This window comes from Taudactylus pleione, unplaced genomic scaffold (genome assembly GCF_031769625.1).
Source record: "Taudactylus pleione unplaced genomic scaffold, aTauple2 ptg000127l, whole genome shotgun sequence".
Lineage (NCBI taxonomy): Eukaryota > Metazoa > Chordata > Amphibia > Anura > Myobatrachidae > Taudactylus > Taudactylus pleione.
The window spans coordinates 20,906,517-20,929,169 of NW_028284529.1; the positions used below are offsets into that span (position 1 = coordinate 20,906,517).

The following is a 22,653-nucleotide window of genomic DNA, read 5'->3' on the forward strand; positions in this document are numbered from 1 at the left end:
GTGCGTCTTTTTACCATTAAATGTCTGTTATTCGCACAACAATGCAAATAGGTATGTTAATAGATAGCACAAGCAGCTTCTGCTGATTAAAATGATATGCAGCATGCCTATATTCTGTGAACGACTGCGGGTGTATCTGAATGCGAAACGCTACGTTACAGTGTCAGCGGCTGTAACACTGTAACGTAGCGTTTTTATATGCAGATACACCCGCAGTCGCACACAGAACATAGACATGCTTCATATCATTTTAATCAGCAGAAGATGCTTGTGCTATCTATTAACATTGTTGTGCGAATAAGACGCATTTAAAGGTAAAAATACACATGATAAGACACTTGGAGCTACCCTGTCACGCCACGGCATGGCATGACTAGAAGGGCAGTTTAACACGCAAGGAATCTATATGTATATGTGGACTCTTCTGTACGTGGACACACTCCCTGTAATGCAGCACACATCCTTGGACTCAAATCACCTGTAATTCAGCACACATTCTTGGGCACATGGCCACTAATATAGCAATTAGTGTGCTGGACAGCATTAGCCATTTTCTTGTAGCACAGTACATTACTCTCCATATTCTCCATAGTGTTCCTCAGTGGTGGGCAGACAGTGTTGCACTCACCCAACGTGGACTCAGGGAGATTGCTATTGCTAGACTTTCCAGGTAGTCAAGGAAGGCAAGTACTATTTCAGGGAATCACCCTGACATTCAGTGCATTTGCCATGGTTTCTCAACTCCAGTCCTCAAGTGCCACCAACAGGGTATGTTTTGTGGATTTCTTTAATCATGCACATGTGAGTTAATCTATTTTGCTGGGTCAGTAATTATCCCACCTGCTTCTACAGACAGAAATCCTCAGAGTTGAGGTTGAGCACCATTGATCTAGATTCTGTTTTCTCATTGCCATTAAAATATGAACATGCCTTTAACATATTTAACCAGTTTTTACTACACATTTATTTGATGTAAGCAAACACAGCATCAGCTGGTTACTGTTATCAAATGTCACAAGAAAAAGAAACATAATTTAATTTGTGCAACTATAAATATTAAAGTTGATGGTCCTTTGGGTTCCACTCAACAGTGATATGTCAAATATATTTTATTACTTTATTCCTGCATAATAAATGTTTCACTTTCACGTTCAGTAAAATATGTTACCTTGGGGACTGGTAGACTGTATCATGAAGATAATGGACAAGACTATGTTGCTTCACAACAGCATTACTGAGAATATGTACTGTGTATACTGAACATCAAAAAGAAAATTAATACACTAGACCACTCAAAGAACATTTTGCTATATGGTCTGACCATTTCACTTCAATGGGTGCATTTTTTCTCTGGTCTTTGAAGATGTCTCTGCAAACTATGTGTACCTATGGTTGCGGAAGGGTAGAAAAATCTGTATACTTGGATTGCGCAGAATGTTAAAATCCACTCACACTGCGTGTCTGGAACTAAATGAGGATATACACCGATGTGCACGCATCTCTGCAACAAACACAGCTTTATGCATTTATGCTTTAAACAGCTGTCAACATTATAGTACACACATGCACCATCCCTATGTCTTCTGCAAGACAATAGAGCCATCTGTAATCAGACAGATCTCTATAAACGTACAGCTCTGCATAGCCCACAATTCCACCAACACACCCAGGATATGTCACCACACGTGCAAAATCCTGTTGCCACCCAGGAAACATCCATTCAGCCACAATGGAGTTGAGTTGCCCATAAATCATACTTGCCGACATTTGGGGGGGGGGCAGGGTGTGTGATGGGGAGTGATGGGGAGATGACGTAGTATTGGGGCAGAGCAGGAGGCGTGACCGCACGATCGCATCAATGTGGCCTCGTCCCCTCTAAACAAAGCCGTGATTAACGCCATTGTGAAGCAGGAGGCGGAGCCTGATGAAGCGATTCAGTGCCAAGACAATATGTGTCAACAATTCAGCTGCTATATATTGCCTTTATGTAATGCATTTTTTTCCCCATAACCTTTAGTGATGAACTGTAAGCAGCAGTATACACTGGTGCAAAGCATGCTAGGGCAAACAAATAATTATAGTTACATGATCATTGAAAAGACTTAACATCTAGAACATATTTGGTGATGTCGTTTTTAAACTACTTCCTTTTGTGTGACAGTCTGCTGTGTTGGTTTTATTTTATCTTTCATGACATTGCAGTATGTCAGCGCCGCATAAATATATGTCTAAAGAGCTGTTTACAGACAAATGCTATATAAATATGCTTGGAATCTTGGATGTGCTAAAACGTATGAAATGCATTAGTCTGGCAAATACCTTTGCTAATATGACAGCTAATTATGAAGATAAATGATTTGGGTGATGATTTGACCAGGAGAAGAAACCATCTGGGATTAGGTTTACTTTACTCTAATATGGGGAAACACATCACCATCTCTGCCAAGCTGCTTGTTGGCATTATGCATGTTGGCAAAAACACAAAGAGTGTAATGTACTTCAATAAGTATAATGTGGAAATATGACAATATGTGCTATAGCTGATGGTTTTTCAGTGTTGCATGCTGGGCAGCAGATCTTAATACAGCAGAAGCATCATATCCTTATCTTGTGTGTTTCGTTCTCTTCTTCAGGCTGTGAGAATACCACACTGAAACATTTGAGTGGGTAGACACCCGTTGGCTTTAAGAGTCAGTGACATCAAGCCTTCCTAAGCATGCAGGTGCCAAGCTGTCAGATGATGAACTGTGCCAGGCCAATGCTGGTACTTCTGTGCTTCCTACTCCATGCTCGTGCTGAAAGTAAGTCTAGTGCTTTGTTCTCTTTTGAATCTTAGCTTTGATGTGTCATTTTATTTTGTGTAGATGAAAGAATGGGGTACCAATAAATGGGTACAGGCGCTGAAGTGAGTGGTTTAATCCCAGCTGCTTCTATATAAGGGCTAGTCGGGCCCATGCATAGATAAACATACAATAGACAAAAGGTAGTAGCGCTTTGATGATGAAAATTCACAAACAATTATTTAAAATTGCATCAACCATATAAGTCACTTTAATAAAATATAATATATTACACTAGAATCAAATAAAAACAATTATAGCAAGCCAATGTATACACCTAGTTTAGGACCACAACAGCACATTCCCTGTTCCTATAATACTGCCGGATACTTGAGTAAATTTAAAAGCAATGCTGACACTTAGATTTTTAAAGTGGTAATGTACAGTAATATTCATAATAATAATAATATTCAATTGTCCCGTATATAGTTACCAGATCCTCATACCGATAGGGGGAATGCTCCTATTGACATACAGGTAAGTATGCTGCACTTGGAGTCCTCCAAATTGTATGGTGGGGACCTCTGTTGTAAATCCAGGGTGTGGACAACAAAAAAAAGAGGTCCAAGATATTCCCAAGAAGAAATCAAATCCGGAAAGTTGGTTCAGGGTGGCTGAAAAACAGGTCGCTGTGTGTGTAGACACTTGGAAAATTAGGAGGTGTGCTGGTGTTCTCCTTGGTTGAGCGACCTGTTTTTCAGCCACCCTGAACCAACTTTCCGGATTTGATTTCTTCTTGGGAATATCTTTTTTTTTTTGCTGTCCACACCCTGGATTTACAACAGAGGTCCACACAGTGGAATTTGGAGGACTCCATGTGCATCATACACACCTGTATGTCAATAGGAGTATTCCCCCTATCGGTATGAGGATCTGGTAACTATATACGGGACGATTGAATATTATATTGTATTCAGTGTCTATACCAACATCCAGTGTTCATGTACTGGACATTACCACTTTAAACATCTAAGTGACAGCATTGCTTTTAAATTTACCCAAGTATCCGGCAGTATTATAGGAACAGGGAATGTGCTGTTGTGGTCCTAAACTAGGTGTATACAGTACATTGGCTTGCTATAATTGTTTTTATTTGATTCTAGTGTAATATATTATATTTTATTAAAGTGACCTATATGGTTGATGCAATTTGAAATAATTGTTTGTGAATTTTCATCATCAAAGCGCTACTACATTTTGTCTATTGTAATGTTAATTTAATTTTGTGTTGGCAATAGCGGAAGGCCTTCCATCAGGTCTTTTTAAGACAGAATGCTACAAACACTGTGGGATTATCACTAGCTGAAAGCTCCCACCTGATAGCAGCGATTTACGTAATTTCTTCATTAATCATGTTGGGCTATGTGCTGAAATATGTGCTCTATGCTTAAAAAAAAAAATCACATACCCCTTTCCGCAACAAAGTAATTATTTTTACAATTACAACAATACAGCTCAACTTACCTAGTCACTCAAGCAAAAACTATAACACAAACGTATATGTTGAATTATAAATAGTCATATTCCTATTGCTATTATTACTGTTATCATTTCTATTTTTTAGACAATAAACAATAAAAATCAGACTGAGCTCTACAAAGAATCTAAACCTTTTTAGATGTCATAATAGCTGTCATGACAGCTCCCCACTGAAGTTGTTTTAGCGCAGTCCAAAAACTGAAATAGTTTTTAGCACATGCTAACATATTAGAGTAATGTACAGATGTGTCCTCATACATCATTGCTGCAGTCGAGACAAACAGCCCCTCTCGGCGCAGCAAGTTCTGTGTGACTCTGCTAGCATCAGGTGTCTTTTTTGCAGAAATTGTGTGTTAGTAGCAATGTGATGCGACTAGGACACAATAAGACTGCACTGATTAACTTGATATGCGACATTTCTATATCTGTGTGCGACTAAAGGTGCCTACACACATGGCGATATTTTACCCGATCTGGCCGATTCCGATGCATCGGAACGATAGATCGTGTAAAATATGCCCAAATTGTGAGTCCCCACTCACGATGCGCGTCCCCACAGGTCGCACATCGCATCTTCAATCTCAAGTCACGATGCACTGGATAGTTTAGGAGGCACGATAGATCGTGTGTCACATTGGCAGCTTTTTTAGACCAAATCGTACCCACGACTCCCGGGGAGCTCCCGGGGAGAGTTCAGGGGGAAATCGCACACATCGTGGGATTGTGAGCAAATCGCTATGTGTGTAGGCACCTTAAGAATGAACCTGTATACGAAGGGCCACGATGTAGTGGGCGCAGCTTTTTTTCACGCCACGTTCCATTGTGCGCTATATACAGACTCAGTCGCACACAGATAGATATACAAGTGTTGCATACCAGATTAGTCAGTGCAGTCTCCTGATGCCTCCCATTTGCATCGCATTGTGACGCAAGACACATTTTCGGCAAACAAGACACAAAAAAAACGGCAAGCGCTAGCAGAGTTGCAACGGACTTAGCGGCTAGTCCTCATGTACCCCCAACATCTCATGTTTTCAAAATTTCTTCAATTGTGCACAGATGATTTAGTCTACTTGACTAGGTCAGTAATATCCTTCCTATTTCCACAGACAGAAACATGAGCTGTTGGGAGTGTAAGATGACCAAAAATGGGAAACACTGTTTTATGTAAAGTCTTGTGTTGTTATAGTTTATATGTTTGTTTGTTTAATTGATAACTTTTGAAAATATAAAATAACTAGTGAATAAATGGACCCAACAATAGCCAGGTCATATCAGCCGCCCCATTTCCTCAGCTGCTCCCCCAGTCCCTGTCCCCTTCTTCCCCACTTACTCCTGTGCTTCCCAGTACCAGCCCCCTCCCGACCCGTTAGACTTACCACCTCCATTCCCAGTCCTCTTCTCCCGTCGGTGTGATGCTTCCACGTTACACCTAACATGCACTGCGCGCACAGAGGAAGCTGGGGCGTAACACTGCGCATATTAGGATTCACATGGACAGGGTGACACCGTTCGAGGGGGTGACACCAAAATGTCAGCTCCTACTCAGTGACCGGGAGCCGGGCTATGCACTGTGATGTTTTTGTGCAGTGCCTGGCTCCCAGTCACTGAGGACAGTGACAGTTTCTTGTGACAGCCCGGCATCTCCATCTGAGTAACCTCAGGTAACGCAGGATTATCTGGCGTTTTCACTCTGCCGGGGCCAGGAAAAATGCATTGAAAGATGCAAACCCTGGCCTCGGCACGTCTACAAAGCAGGGACGACATGCCCTCATTTTCTAAAATGCTAATCGTTTCTAATATAATCACTTGGGTGGTGCATATACTAAAAAAGTGGTAACAGAAGCATTTTCACCCTTTTTCCTCTTATAAGGTCAGACAGGGTATGTGTGTATGCAATGCATGCGTGCAAATTTATTATTAATAGTAACACATGTTCAGTATTAAATAAATTGATTGTTGCGGTTCAAGTAATTGGTTTTACTTAAGATGAATTTGTCATAGCTTGTGTAAACAGGAATACAAAACTACCACGTTGTTCTTCATAGATATAGTAACAGTAACATGACAAAGGTCACCAGACACGGTTATGAATAGTAAATTGAAAGCTGCAAAATATTGATATGTTTGTTCTATTCTGCATTTACCTTTCAAGTGTGTTTTCCATTTCACTTTTATTGGGCTACTTTACCGCAATTGTTTTTTTTTTCTATTATTTTGTTAATAATTGATTTAGAATTGTTGTAACTGTCTGTTGCTGTATTTGAAACACAAATGCATTTTATAGATCTGTTTAACCACCAGCTACACCGACATTTGTGACTGAATTGAAGCTTTAAATTGAATACTGTTTTTTTCCCAATTCACAAAAACTCTCTGCAGTAAATAATTTACCATTCTGAACAAACTAAGGCAAAACAACAACAGAATATGAGGTTTATGCTTCTGGAATATATATTAGGGGTGAAAAACATAAAACAGCATGAACAGTATTATTTAACAAAAAAGTTTAAATAACTTAGTTAAGAAAAAAAAAATCACACATTATTTAAGTTGCAATAGGCTGTTCTATCTTAGCAGTGGAGAAGCACAGTGTGCTTGGTATGCTCACAAATTGATGCTATGTACTGCTCATTGTTGTGATCTAATATGATCAAAAAGGAGTCAATACTTTTCTGTACAATCTTGAAAATTGGATATTTTTAATATAGAGCCTTAATGTCAAAGATAAAAAGGTAGAATCAAGGTAACTAGACATTGATCAATCGGCTTGACATATTGAGTCTTGCACAAATATCCACATTTTAGCCACATAGAAAGGGTGTTATGGATCCAAACAGAAAGGATCCCTTTCAAATATATTACAGAGGATGATCTATTACTGATAAGTGTCAGTATTTAATGGTAAAAAAAATTAATGGCGAAACATGTAAATACTGAATGTGCATAATATGACCAAAAAACAACATATACCATATACAAAAACATAAAAAACATAAACATATACAAACATATACATATACAAATCTAAGTTTTATTTTTTTATGGAAAAGTTTTTCCATATAACCTCAAGTGCCAGTTAATATCCAATATAGCTTAAATGATCCCATAGATATCTCATTTGCATTCTTATAGCCATTATACCTATACAGTATGGTGTCTTTTGCCCCATTAGAGCATATGGAGGCATATAAAACTGTAGACTATAGTTCATTGTTGTTCAAGGGGTACTTACCATATCTGTTTATGGGGAGTATCGGCGGTTTTCCTCTTTCCTCCTACATAACTCTGTCTTTCCAACCTACTCATGCATCTTCTTATATAACTAGAGCATGGGGATATAGTGGAGTATAAAGGCTGGGATATAGTGGAGTATAAAGGCTGGGACATCCTCACACAAACCTTGATATAACCAGTAGTGCATCTCATCTGCCAACAAGAATAAGGGAATGGGATTTGTCAGATTTCACTGTGTGGATGAAAATAAGACAGTGAGACTTTGGGGTCTATTTACAGTGTTAGGAGACAGAGTGAAAAGTGATAAGGTGCCAGCCAATCAGCTCCCAACTGTCATCTCACAGGCTGAGTTTGAAAAATGACAGTTGGGAGCTGATTGGCTGGCACCTTATCACTGACTTATCACTTTTCCCTCTGTCTCCTAACACTGCTTAGTAAATAGACCTCACAGTCCCAAACCTCATGGTGGCACTGTAAGAGTTGGCAGTTTAATACATTCATGGCTGAATATATAAAAAGACAGGTAATTGCCTGCTCTTACAGTATCTATTCTATGTTTTTTTGCACACATCTGATTTTCATTAAGAGGGAACTTACATTGAAGATATAGGTTGGGTACGTCGGCATTTCTCCTTATGTTGTAAATGACAAATGCAGGGAATTTTAGATGAGTGTGAGTAGATGCACTTTTGCTTTTTTTCCTAACAATATAAAGATACACTCGTACAAGCCATGGCAGCCTTCCAAGTTCCTCAGTCCACACCCATTCTGAGGACATTTGTGACCAATTATAGCTATATGCTGTAGGTTGATTGTCTAATTTACTTAGAGATAATACTCCCCGCAGAGCCTGGTATGAGTATTTTATGAAGCTGAGTGATATATTATCCGTATACACTAGACAGATTGCATCACCATGAGGGGGGTTTATAAAACACAGGACTGGTCCCAATAAAAGTTCTAGACCATGTGTGTAACAGCTGTTCAGGCTTTGGGAAGTGATGATATCTTGCCATTGCTAGAGAGCTGTAATTCTTTATAGTAAACATAGATGCATTAGGTTTCATTTTATTGAGAAAGAATTACATCACATTTTCCATTTAATTTTCCTGAATTGTTATATACATTTATGTGCGTGTCTAGATAGATAGATAGATAGATAGATAGATAGATAGATAGAGTATGCAATATAGAATTAAGGGTAGGGAAGGAAGAAAAGTAAAAGGCAGAGAGATACAGTAAGGGGGTCTATTCATGTATATAACATTGTGGTGAGTGTTCCTTTTCACTATACTGTATATCACATCAAATTCATGCGATATATAGTAGTTCTAAGCGGCCTATTTATCAAATAATATTTGCAGAATATTCCCTGAAAACACATATATTTAGTATTTGCAGGTATCCCCTGAATGTACCATGGAGGGACCGCAGCAGGTTTCAATGGGGGCTACGTAGCTCAGATTTACCTAGCTCCAGAATGTGAAGTATTCCTGAGTATGACCCTTGCAACTAACGCCATAAGGCGTTAGCCTTTTGTAGCCTATGAGTTATATTTTGCAAAAAATTACCAGCAGAGGGCTCCTCCAGCAATTTTTGGAAATGGTCGCCGCACATGCCTGGTCAGTAGCCCGCGCATGCGCAGGAATCCCGAAAGAAGAGTGATGACCTGGTGCTGTCACTTCACTCCTAACACATCGCAGGGACAGTCTCCTTTCTAAAGCCCCTGTCCTGCATGTAAATGTTTATACATTTTGAGAGCATTTTATTTCTTATTACCACAAATAGCAGCAAAAAGAAATTACAACTAAGGGTCTGAAACAGAATAATTTATAAATATGCTTCTAAGTAGTAATTTATGAATACTTACGGTTAAGCAATCTGAAAAGCAGGCCCCTCTACTATCCTGGTGCTACCCCCCACTATCCTGGGGTATCCTAAACAGTTACCAAAAATATTTATATATTGCATAGACAGTATGGAGGAGAGGAAACAGGAAGGTAGACATCACTGCTCTCTAGAGAGGCAGTAATGGTCAGGGCCGTAGCTAGGGTAGTGCGGCCGATGCCATCGCACAGGGCACCACAGGTCAGGGGTCGCTGTTTGGGCCTGTCAAATTTCTGTTTATTATCATTCTTGCTTGTAGCTTCCTCTTATTTCATCCCCAACATCTCCTGGCCTCTCCTATCTCTTCCCTGGCCCTTCCCCATAAAGCCATGGCCCTTTTTTGGGTGCATTATGCCCCTTTGAAAAATGAGGGGGGCACCAATGCTCTTTCTGGCACAGGGCACCAGAAAGTCTAGTTACGGCTCTGGTAATTGTAATCCCTTCTCTGAATGGTTTGAAGCAGTGAAAAGCCCTGTTATCACAGTGGGAGAGTGATAAAGGGCTATATATGAATAGACCCCAAGGAAGGTGCAAGACAAGTGTGAGAGAAGGGAAGGCGAGTGTATGTTAGGGAGATAGAGAGACAGTGAGAGATGGAGGGTGGGAGAAGTGTACTTCAGTAGACCAGATGGAATTCTGGTATTGTACAGGTACAAGGTGGTGTACAATTCCAGAATATGACAGCACTTTATAGCCTTTATAACAGTGGTTCCCAAACTGTGCACAGTGGCACCCTGGGGTTCCTTGGGACACTTGTAGGGGTGCCTCAGGTTGGTGGTCCAGCACCAAACAAAATTATTTATGGTCAATGCAATGTAAATATGTAGACCAACAGATGTGCCACATAACTGAGCCTAAAGATGACAGGTCAGCACAATTTACTTCACTTTACTACTTTACTAAAATTTTTCCTGAATTTTTCAATAACAAACTTTTGGCTTAGGGGTGCCTTGAAAATAATGCTCTAGGGCGCCGTGATTCAAAAATGTTTGGGAACCACTGCTTTATAGCCTTAAAAAGTAAAATAAATAAATAATAAATATGACTTGTCATTGTAGTTTCGCAAATTATGCTTAAAGATAGTAAACATGTAATGACAAGGAATGCCCTCTAAAATGACTGTGTGTTTGTGCCCAATATGTCAGGTTCATAGTGTTGTTCGATGGGTTTATTTTTCATGTTGTTTATTAATAACAACTTTGCACAAGAAATCTATAATCATTGGCAAGCTTCCCATTGCTGGTATTATCTTGGAAGTTACTTCATTAATAGGAGCAAACTTAGGTCGTTACAGTTGTTGTGTCATCAGGAACAGTCATCTGTTCTGAAAGTAGTGTTCTATTAATGTAAAAATGTACCTTCAAATCAAATACATTCATCATGAAAGTGGAATTGTCTCAGTTACATCTGGCTTTTAGTTCAAGAATGGCAGAATTGTTGAGCTGTTAAAAATATTTTGTTTTTCTCAATGGGATACATTCTGTACAGGGAAACTGCATATTTTCATTTGAAGTATCTATTAGTTTACCGAGCGCTTGGATGACATCCTTAGCCCGCTGCACATTACTGCTGGTCCCTAGCCTATCATCACATCAAGATCATTTAAAGTGTACCTTCGTCTGCCATGACAGGAAGAGTATTTAAGCTGCAATGAGCAGTTCTTTGTCTTTTTATTTTCAGAACACAGTAAAGATGTATGAAGCACATGTAGCAGACGGCATGTGTCAAAAATAAGTAAAATGTCGTATAATTTCTTTATGAGAATTATCTAAAAGAGAGGCCAACTATGCAGTATCACTCACTAAATTGCAGTTCTACACATCCCTACATAGTTCAACAATTAATGCTCTAATTCTTCACTGACAATTAAACTGATTTCCTCATTATCATCATCTGTACAGTGCAATTTTGTATTTACAATAACATGAATAACATAGACAGATAGATAGATAGATAGATAGATAGATAGATAGATAGATTAGATTAATCTGGAAACATTTTTACTAGTTAGTGAAAGGTCCACTTTAAACTGATAAAAGTGTTTAATAAAAAGCAATATAAATAAATACATTAAATTTAAGGAAATATTATTTGCCTTCCTGATGAGGTTTGTCTGCAAATCAATTTATGCCATTCACCTTTGTCCCTTTGAATGAATAGATCATTTATTTTAATGACTGCATAATAATATTTCTGTTAGAAGACTTTACATAGCTTCTATAAATGTGTTAGTATGTCAGAGCTCCCTATGTAAAAGAGAACCAATGCTTTATTTTCTGTTGCACAATCCTCTTTATCATCCCGAAAAACTTACCTATCAATGTTATTCATTTGTCATAATCATCTCAAAACACAGTTTAGCTATGTGGTCATAGGTGTAATATTTTGGGGGCATTGTGTGATGTCCTTGTGATAAGAAAATGTAATTGTCATGCTGTTTTGAAAAAATAAAAACATTAGTGTATATGAGCCGAGTAAAAGCCTAATTCCAATGTATTGTATTATGAGCACAATTATTCAAACATACTATATGCAGTCCTTTAAAATGAGTTCTAAAACTGCTCGCCTCTTACAGTTTTGTACGCCTACCTTTAATGCCTTAGGCATTATTTAAATTAGCTATTGATGTTGGCTGCCCTGTGGGCTAATGCAATCTAATGTTATCATTTAGAGATAATCCGGAGCTGTAGTTATGCTCTGCGACATCTTCCTACAGTTTGATGGTGTCCTCCCAGTTACACAGCAGAGATAATAAAATACAGGTGTTTACAATGAAGTGAAGGCTCAGGTCTCTTGGATGGAATTAGCATTGGAAACTGGTCTCACCAGGAATGATTGGAATGTGGTAGCAAAGGGAGGGCTGAGGGAAATTCAGGAGAAGGGTCAGAAATTATGTTTTTTTAACATTAGTTTCATTGCCCTCAGTTTCCAGTTTCCCTCTGAGGGGCTGAAGTTGGCAACATCATCTGCCATCCAGCTCACGTTAAATGAATTCCCTATGTGCTTAATGGTTGTTCAAAATGTATACTCAGTAGGATATAACAGGTATTTTAGTAAATAGCAGCATTTTTTTCGTCCATTTACTGCAAACAGTACTAGCATACTGTACTTTGTGTTGTGCAGTTATACTTCCCCTTTTGTGTTCCCGTCTCTTTGCAGTGAGTCTATACAGAACACAGCTTTCCAAAATTGCACTTCAAATACCTGAGGCACAACAAACAAGTTATTTTCTGTGATGAATTACAGATATATGAGATGGAGTCCTTTATGATTTCAGGGCTCTGGCTTTAATCAATCTATCAGTCACTTTCATCATACAGTAGGCTGAGGACTAGGACTGGGACAATAACTAGTGAAATTACAACCTCTCATGAGCATTTGACCTCTATATTCATGGGGTTATTTGTACTGAGCATGAACTCAGAGATACATAATTGTTTTTTAGCCATATGTACAGTATTTACTTTACTGAGTATTAACTACTATTTTATTTTATTACTACAATAGTATAAACATATGTGCTATTTTCCATTATTTTATAAGCCAGTTTTCTAAATAAACTGACAATTTCGGAGGTTTGATCAAATTTCTCATATGTATCAAGCTCCGGAAGTCTAAACTTTCCACAACTTGTGCCTAATGGAAGCCAATGGGCTTCTTTTTGCTTAGTACCCCAATAGGGATCCAATAAGATCCCTCTCAGTGACCCCCATGGCACGGGCTGGCCCACAGCCGCACATGTGTAAAAGGAATCCCGTGTCATGAAACCTAAAGTCCTCACACCACAAAGGACAGCACTTAATGGAACAGCTTTCTTCTGCGGTTTTAATAGCAAATCTATATGCATACAGCGTTAATAAATGCTGCTATGCGTGCTATAAGTGGCGGGATGAATCACATTCAAAATGCGTTGCTTGATACATCTTGCCCTTAGCGTCTATGTATTTGAAGTTGAGTTGTGTAAGTGCTATTAGAAGTACTTGATAATGAATAATACCCTAGGAATGCTTTTTAACTGATAAAAGAGAATAGCAAAAGCATACGGTATAATAAATAGTTTTGCAATAGCTATATAGAAGTCTCATTTTATATATTGCTAATGAACTCCTCTGAAAGTTACAGTGCAATATGTTTTTTTTTTATCTTTTATTTTATGTTTTTTGATCACACAACAAGTGTTTTCCCCTCTCCACTCTGAATAAATCTATGATTTTATTTTAGAAATTAGCAATAATATGATTTACATATTGATTTTACAAAGAAATGTTAGCCTAATAAGTTAATAGGGTGGGTATTTGTTTTAGATTTAAATATTGCTTGCAATTTGATTGTAAGTATAATTGATTTAATATGTCATTGTAGCTCATGAGAGGTATGGAACATCTAATGCTACTTGTTTTAAGTGTTAGATATCAACAAACTATTTCCATTATCTGCAGATTTGTTTCAGTTTCTTCGTTCATTCTGTAGGTATGGAAGTGCACACAGAGAGATCGCTCACTACACAGACTGACAATGCAGAATGTGATTCTGATGTTGTAATAGCCAGGCAATGCACAGTATCAAGGACGTGCTCTGTGTGTATTGGATTTCAGTGGAGTCAGCTTCCGCTTGCTTTTAAAGTTAAAACTAGAGAGCAGAGTCGTAGACTTATTCTAATATTAGTGATTTACCTATTCAATTAATGCTTCACATTAAATCAACATTAGTTTCATGTTTGCGACTATTAAATATGGCAGTTAAATACTTAATGTGAAATGTATTAGCAGTTTGCAACATTGTAAACACAGCAAATGAATGAAACAAACAGTCATATGTCATGCTGTAATCTGTTTTAGAGGGATTCATAGACATGGGAGGAATAAACAAGCAAATAAACACTTCACGTGCGATAAAACGCTGGCAAATTACTAGTAATATAAACCATAGACACAGAAATTAGTTGTACTGTAGGCTAAGAAACAAACTTTAAATAAGCATGGAGCAAGGAAGTTTTCTCTCACTTCACGGTAGACTTCCACATGCGTACAAATTCATTGATTTATTACAGGATAGATAACACAATTAACAGCATTGTGGTAAATATTTAAATAGATGATGAGCTATATATGTATCATACATGGATGGCCATAAGCCAGTTTGAAGGTGCATTTGTACTGTATACTTTAGCTTGTGTTATAACCACTTAAAATAGTTATATTATGAGATATCAGTTTATCACTATTGTGTAGTTAGACTTGGTGACAATTGACTGGCTGTTTTTGGGGTACAGGCAGTGGCGGTCTGGGCCGGGGGGCAGGGTGCCATGTGCCCCCCGGGCCGCTGGCCGCAGGCAGTGTGTGTCTCTGTGACACAGGCTGCACCGCTCGTGTAGCACTGACCGGACAGTCAGCACTACACAGTGACTATCACACAGCTGTCGGCTCCTGCAGCTGTGTGTTTGTTTTGAGTGGCAGCCAATGAGAGTCTGTCAGACTCACTGACTGCCGCTGCACCCACTGCCAGGGCCGCTCCATCTTCCGGCTCCTGCAGTGGGTAATGGGAGAGACATCATGACATCTCTCCCATAATGCAGAGCGGCCCGGCCCGGGAGGACGAATGGAGGAGCGGATGGCGGCCGCGGGAGCGGGGATTCAGGTAAGTGGGTTTTTTTTACGTGTGTCACTACAAGGGGGAGAGCACTACTGGGGGCACGAAAAGGGGGAGAGCACTACTGGGGGCACTAAAAGGGGGGAGTGCACTACTGGGGGCACTACAAAGGGGAGAGCACTACTGGGGGGCACTACAAGGGGGAGACCACTACTGTGGGCACTACAAGGGGGAGCACTACTGGGGGCACTACAAGGGGGAACACTACTGGGGGCACAACAAGGGGGAGCTACTACTGGGGGAACTACAAGGGGCAGGATTACTATGGGGGCACTACAAGGGGGGCTACTACTGGGGGCACTACAAGGGGTGCTACTACTGGGGGCACTACAAGGGGGGCACTACTACTGGTGGCATTACAAGGGGGAGACCACTACTGGGAGCACTACAAGGGGGGACTACTACTGGGGGCACTGCATAGGGGGTACCACTATTGGGGGCCCTATATAAGGGGCTTACTACTGGGGGCACAAGGGGCACTGTACAGGGGGGACCACTACTGGGGGCACTGTATAAGGGGCACTGCATAGGAGGTTCACTACTGGGGGCACGACTGGAGGCATGCATAAGGGGGTCATCTCCTGCGGCACAGGGGTCACTGTATATGGGCACCACTACAGGGGGCTGCCCCTAATCTTTATTTTTACTTTACATTAATTCCATATGGACCCGCCTCCTCCCTGGAACACTTGAGGGGGGGGTGGCGTCGTAGCAAGCACATGCTTCGGGCACCCTGGCTACACGCTACTCCTCTGCCAGGGCCTCCTGCATGCATTTGCCCCCCAGGCTGAAAGTTGCCAGCCAGCCCCTGGGTACAGGATATGTTTTGTACTTGCATTTTATTTTGTTGTTTTATTTGTTAAGTCAATTGAAAAAGAAGACAAATGGAGGGAAAAACATATGGTCATGTGACTGAGAGAAACAGCACAAACAGTATATATATTCATCAGACACAGACCCTAAACTGTTCAACTGGGTCATAAAAGCCTTAAAGCAGTAATACTACTCAGCTGCGGCCGCCATTACTGTCTTCCAGTTTCCTCATGCAAACTAGTGGTGGGTTTAAGTGTTATGTTATGAAATAATATGAATTCCTAGACTGGGAAAAATGATCATGGTCATTTTATATTTCTTCTGTATACAATATTTTATTTATACTAATTACAACATGTTTTCTTTGTCTGATTGTTATAGTTTACTGAACAATTGGATATATGTAGTAAATAACTCTAGCGTTGCTTTAGTACAGCACTAGCAAAAGTCTGGCCATGGGAACACACACACACCTGGCTGACATATTCAGCTGCTTAACACTATAGCCAGGCGAATACATCAGGCCACATCTCACAGAAACGGAACAAGCCGTGATCACTGCTTTACAGTGCAGATCCTAGAGCTCCGTTAAGTTGAAGGAGCAGCTCACTTTAACCTTTAACTGGAATAGCTCCTATAATCTTCTGCAATGACAGTGGCCCTTTGTCGTGGCCTGATATTTCCACACATTATCCACGTTTGCAAGAAGGTGAACTCACAAAGACTGAGACAGAGATTACTAAACTCTGTCTTGGGATATACCTGGTTTGAATTATATTTCTATTGAGAAAAATTACATGAGATTCCTGTAATTTTATAGCAGGGTCTAATGCAAGGCACACACTGCACGATATATCGTTCGACCAGTATTAATTAATACCGTTCACAGATATATCGTGTCAGCCGTGCAGCACAGCAGATGCAATATGTCCGAAAGATATATCAGGCATAACTGCCTGTGTGTGCTGGTGACAATGACATCACAACTGGGTGGACACATTTAAATGCCTGCCCAGTTGTGATGTCAGGCTAGACATAGTGAATGGCCGATTGGTAAGTCACTGTGTATGCCTTCCAAATGAATCACTTAGTCGACGGGACGGTTGGCCGCCCACTGCGTCAGTCAGGTGTGTACCCTGATTAACACCTTTGTACATTTTTCTAAACAAGAGTTGTTATTGTTAGGATATATTTGATGAGTGTCTGTCGGACATTGAAGTATATGATTATATTTTAGTCCTGCATCTATTCATTTGGAGATGCAGTAATTATGTAACCTGCACTGGTATACCACAAGTCAATGTGTTCTTATTAAATGAAACATAATTAAATTTTCTCCTGATACTTTATATTAGAAAAAAAAAAAAACAATAATCCCTACAAGTCATGGAGCGAATAACGGAGTGAAAGAACGATTATATTCACTAATCACTAGACTTACAGAGTAAACCATGCTTCCATGTTACACACCCTGATAACACGTTTCTTTTCCATCATGGAACAGGATGTAGCTTATGTGACACTGATGGAAATGGTGAGAAAGAGATAATTCCCCACCCTCATACTATTTGCCAAGCATACAGTGCATTCACATGTTCTGGGAACCTTCATAAAAATGCTTCAGATCAGTTTTCCAAGTTTTATTTTGTTGACTGAGCTGGCAACGCGTGTGATTAGTGAGACATAAAAAATAAGTAATAATAAGACCCTAAGTTCCTTTGTGACCTCCACCCATTATCATTGCTGTCTTGATTTGAGAATTAAGGTCACTCATGCAGGTTGGCTAATAATAAAATGTCAGTATGGTGGTAGAAGTAACTGTAGATGAATTAATTACTCTCTTTTAAATCTTATATTTTCGCATTGTTCAACTTAGTGAGCAAATTAAACAATACTCATTATTTGTTTTCTCCAATGAAGTGACAAATGGTGCCAGGGCCTTTAATACACATTTATTCTAAGTTGACCTGACAATTGTTACATTGTTTTGAAAGCATATAAATGACTGAAAGCCACCCAATGTCTTTACGTTATCATATAGGTCTATTATCTACTAGCTGGGATACTCGGCGTTGCCCAGGTTGAAGAATGGACCTTGAAGTACATCCAGCCTTCTTTCTTAACATTGTTCTTGCCTATAACCCCATTCCATTAATCCATTGACATCTGCTTGTACTTCCTCTGTGGTCTCCCCATGTCTTACCTCTTTTACTTAAAGCAGCTGAGGAGCTGCGACCCACACTGGATTGTTTTTTTTGTTGGCACAGCTATTCTTAAATGTATACCGGATACACACTAGACGATATGTCATCTGATCCGGTGGATCAGAGCAACATATTGGAGACATCGTCTAGTGTGTACCCGCTATGTCGCTGACGATGCACGCTCCCGCATAATATCCTTAGTGGGGACATTGCTGCCGAATGCATGTGTATGCACTTGCTGATGCCGGTACCCCGCCAGGTCCCATCACTAATGAGGTCGTACACATCATCTAGTGTGTACCGGCCTTTAGGCTTTGGTTGTGCTTTAATAGTGAATGGTCTTGAAAAGGATCACATATTTGAAGACTGATATGTGAAAAGAACTAAAGGGGGAAAGCTTTGACAAGTAACACAGAAGTCATTCACACCTGGATAACAATGTAATTTAGGAGTAAATGACAATGCAGGCAGGTGTATTCTCTGACTGTTTGAAATGGGGTATATCAGGAGCAGTGTGGCTTAAAACACACAAATCATTATAGCTTCCCAAATCACTGCGGTTTAAGAAATCACTTTGGTTTCAGAAATCAGTGCAGAACAGATAACATTGGAGAGCATGGCATATAAAAATGTGCTTGGAGGAAATTAGTAACTGTCAGTGCAGGTGCAATGTGACAGTTGATCCTCTGACTCACTGATCTTCCCTTGGAGCTCTGCCTGCCCCCTACTGGAACATAGCAGCCTGTGCCTTCATATTAGTGCAGATTTAGGCACTGGAAGACATTCTGAGCAAACTTGCTTAAACCAAAATTTTAAATAAGAGACTCCACAGCCTACTTGGTGGGCACTATATAGACCTCCATGGCCCAGACGATATTCAATCATAGCCTAAAACCTAATCCTGGTCAAACTGCACCACCATGCCAAATTAGGTAGAGCTAGGTACAAAACTCTGGCCTTGCATAAAGGACAAACAGACAGACAGACGCACACACTTTCTCGCTTATTAGATAATACCTGAAGAATTCAGGACTTTGCCCTCAGGAAATCTGAAAGTCCTGCACCATTTTTTCTGGTTGATAAGAGGAAGGAATATCACAAAATAATTTATTTTCCATTAAACTGCTAACCAAACACACACGTCTTTCATGGAGATCACAAATCCATATCTTTCAACTCCGTTTTACAGTACATAACAGAGTTTGGAAGCAGCTGTCAGAAAAACTATTTGACATATTTTTAATTTGGCTTTATATTCCCCTTGTCTTTGCATTTTTCTACAAGCTCTTGAAAGCAAGAGGCAGATTCCCAAAATGTACTTGAGGAACGCACCAGACAATCAATGCAAATGTTTCCAAAGATGCTAGAAAGGAATAGTTCTCATGTTAGTTCCCTGTTTGTCAGCATATGGTATTCTGGAAATCAAAAGCTCTCTGTAATTACAATCTATAAAATGATTTTATTATTATTTTTTTGTGGTTGTGGCTAAATTAAATTGACAATCTGTTTTCCTAAATGAAAGTGTAAGCTGGTAGTAATTGAGGCTTTATGGTATGTGTATTATCTCTCTGACTACTTAGAAAAATAAGTGCACCCCTATAGCGCATCTTTGCTATTAACAGCTGACCTCTGGTTTGCAGAGGATCTCTGAAGCTGAATTTGTTGATTTTAAAAGGGGGGAGAGATGGATTAAAAGAAATGGGATTTAAGTACAGCACAACCGCAGTGCATCTGTTCGGTGTCTGTGAACTCATTTTTGAAATGGAAAAAATGCATTTGATCTGTATAGAGACTAAATACTTCTGCCATAAGTAATCTGAAGTTACCCTGCAAAAATTAAAAGGGATTTGTTCAAATTTAAGTGATATAAAAGTGAATTAGCAATTGTTTTGTTGTTTTCACCGCTGCCTACTGAAACTTAAAAAAGAATGTCAACAAAAATTCTAAATTAATCTACTGTATATATGAATTTGTTTAGTGTGTATTTCATAATCAAAACAGGGCTACAAAGGGAAGGAGGAGGACACTAAATACACATAAACAATTCCATTCTAACACATAGTTAGCTCCCTTTTTGGCTTAAATGTATGTGATAACACTGAAATGTCTTTAAAGCACTGAGCTATTATCTAAGCATACTTGCCTACTTTTGAAAAAGCATTTCAGGGAGATTGTGAAAGCAATACCTAGGAGCGTGGCGGTAAAGTGGACGTATACTGCTACATCTGAGGGGCATGCGATAAAACTGATTCATATACAAATGTAAATGAGCCCAAAAGCAGTTAGTAAGATCTATTGTTGATGAAAACACACTAATACTTTTCAGAAAATGCATGTAGCCATAGGGATTATTGTGCCTTATAACCAATGTAGGGAAATTATACTAATGACCCCATTTGAATGTATATATCTCTGTTTTTTGGTGTTTTTTTAATATAACTGCTTCATAATGGGGGTAAGGTGCAATCAGGGAGATTGGTAGACTCTTCTGGGAGACAGGGAGATTACTCCTATTTCAGGGAGTCTACCTGACAATCAGGGAGGCCAAGTATGCATCTAAGTAATTACTATTTTTTATCTCTATTCTTTATCAAGTTTTCTCCAAGGTCAAACTTTGCCCATGAACTGTAAGAGGTAGCATGTTCCATACCAAATATTCTATATCAGGCTTGGCCAACCTGTGGCTCTGCAGCTGTTGTTAAACTACAAGTCCCAGCAAACCCTCCTGCCGATCAGCTGTTAAAGCATGCTGCGACTTGTAGTTTCACAACAGTTGGAGAGCCACAGTTTGCTCAGACGGGTATATATTCTCTGTCCTTCCAAACATACCATACTCTACTGATGTTCAACAATAGAAAGCATGGTGATTATTATTTATTAACAGTTCTTTATATAGCGCCTATAACAGGGCTCGACAAATAGCAGTTGTCAGGTCGCCATGGAAACCAATATTTCCATCTTGACAATTGGATTTTCCAATGGTGGATGGAATCTGCAGAAGCCCCAGCAGCCTGACAGACCCAGCAGGGTTAGTGGAGGACTGTGGTTGTGATGGTGCACTGTGTAGCCTCAGCCATTAAACGCTGTAGCACTTGTTGATTCTGGTGGCATTTAAATAATTCCACCATTCCCCAAACACCTCCAAACCTCCTGCTGTGCATTATTTGGTGTCTGGTCTCAAGGCCAGTCTGCAGTGCTGCAAACAGTTCACCAGAGCTAGCCCTAAGCAATTTGGTGCCTGGGGCAAGATTTTTGTTGGTGCCCTCTAGCAGATAATCCCACCACCAAGCTTAGTGTTTATACACAGACCCCAAAAATAACACATTGGTTTACGGCTTAGTTTTTATTGTTAAAGAAACACGTGCTAAACGCTGCATCGCCGCTAGTTCCGCCTCTGACCCAACACCCCCTCTCCCTATCCCAGCAGCACAGATCACAGAGGTAGCAAACAACACTCATCACCCGTCTCCCACACAACACCCCACGTACAGAACCCCTCTGCCCTCTCCCAGCACAGCACCCCTCACCCAGCAGCACAGATCACAGCCACACACAGCACCCATCACCAGTCATCCCTCACCCGGCCAGCACACAGCACCAGCACCCCTCACAGCAATCAGCTCAGCACCCCTCACTAAATGCTGAGCTGACTTTAATCAAACATTTTTCTAATACATTCACTTTTTAAAACTGGCTGGCTGCCTGTGCGTCCGCCCTGCTGTTTTGCAGCTCCTGCTGAATCCTCCCCACTGCCCTTTTCTGGGGGTGGTGCTGGCAGGCTGCAGGGAGTCAGTGCAGGCTCAGCCTGCTGGACTTCGCAAAGGCCTATGGAAAGATGAGCTGCTGCAGCTGGGCGTGCGCAGCAGCCCTCCTCCAGAGACCAGCGACCATTTTTGTTCATGCCCAGCCCAGTGCCCACTGCCCCCACTGTGCATATTCTACCCATCTGCTCCAGCCTGCTTGGACCCGCTAGTTCCCACAGCGGCAGCCCGCTGTTGCCGGCTGTGAGCTGCCTGCTGCAGCTGCTGCCCGATTGGAGAACTTTGGTAGTGGCCGTCTAACCACTAATGGAGCACCGCCATCCATGTGCCCTGCCCCCGCTGCCGGTTGTTCCACCGCTGCTTGCTCGTTCACTGTTTTCTGCTGCCAGGCCCAATTGGAGCTCAGCTGATAGCTCTGATCGGACCCAGCAGCAGCAAACAGTGGATGTTGCACAGCAGCAGTAGCATTTGCCCCAGCCAGCAGCTGGTACCCCATGCCTCAGTGCCTGCCTCAAACCTCCGCTGCGCCAGCCCTAGGTGGGCTTGGATGCCCCTAGGCATTCCAAATGCCCTAGGCATTTGCTTAGCTTGCCTATGCCTAGGGCAGGCTCTGCAGTTCACAAACACTTATCCCTCCAGTGTTCCACTCACCACTGCTGAGTTCCAGAGCAGCTCTGTTGTGCCACAAGTTTATTTTAGTCAATGTGAGTAGCTACTCAGTAGTCAGTATATTGTTTACAGATTATATAGTAACCTGCAATGTAAAGCTTATATATTGTAATA

At 40.5% G+C, this 22,653-nt stretch overlaps 1 protein-coding gene across 1 annotated transcript in view; it reads left to right on the forward strand.

Annotated features, from left to right (window-relative positions):
* The window catches only part of PTPRD (protein tyrosine phosphatase receptor type D), a 359,458-nt gene that overhangs the window by 90,256 nt on the left and 246,549 nt on the right, over positions 1-22,653 (forward strand). Inside the window, exon 2 of the mRNA XM_088472635.1 lies at positions 2,634-2,801. Coding sequence (XP_088328761.1) covers positions 2,717-2,801 — 85 coding nt within the window. The 5' untranslated portion in view covers positions 2,634-2,716. The remainder of the gene's footprint in view (positions 1-2,633; positions 2,802-22,653) is intronic.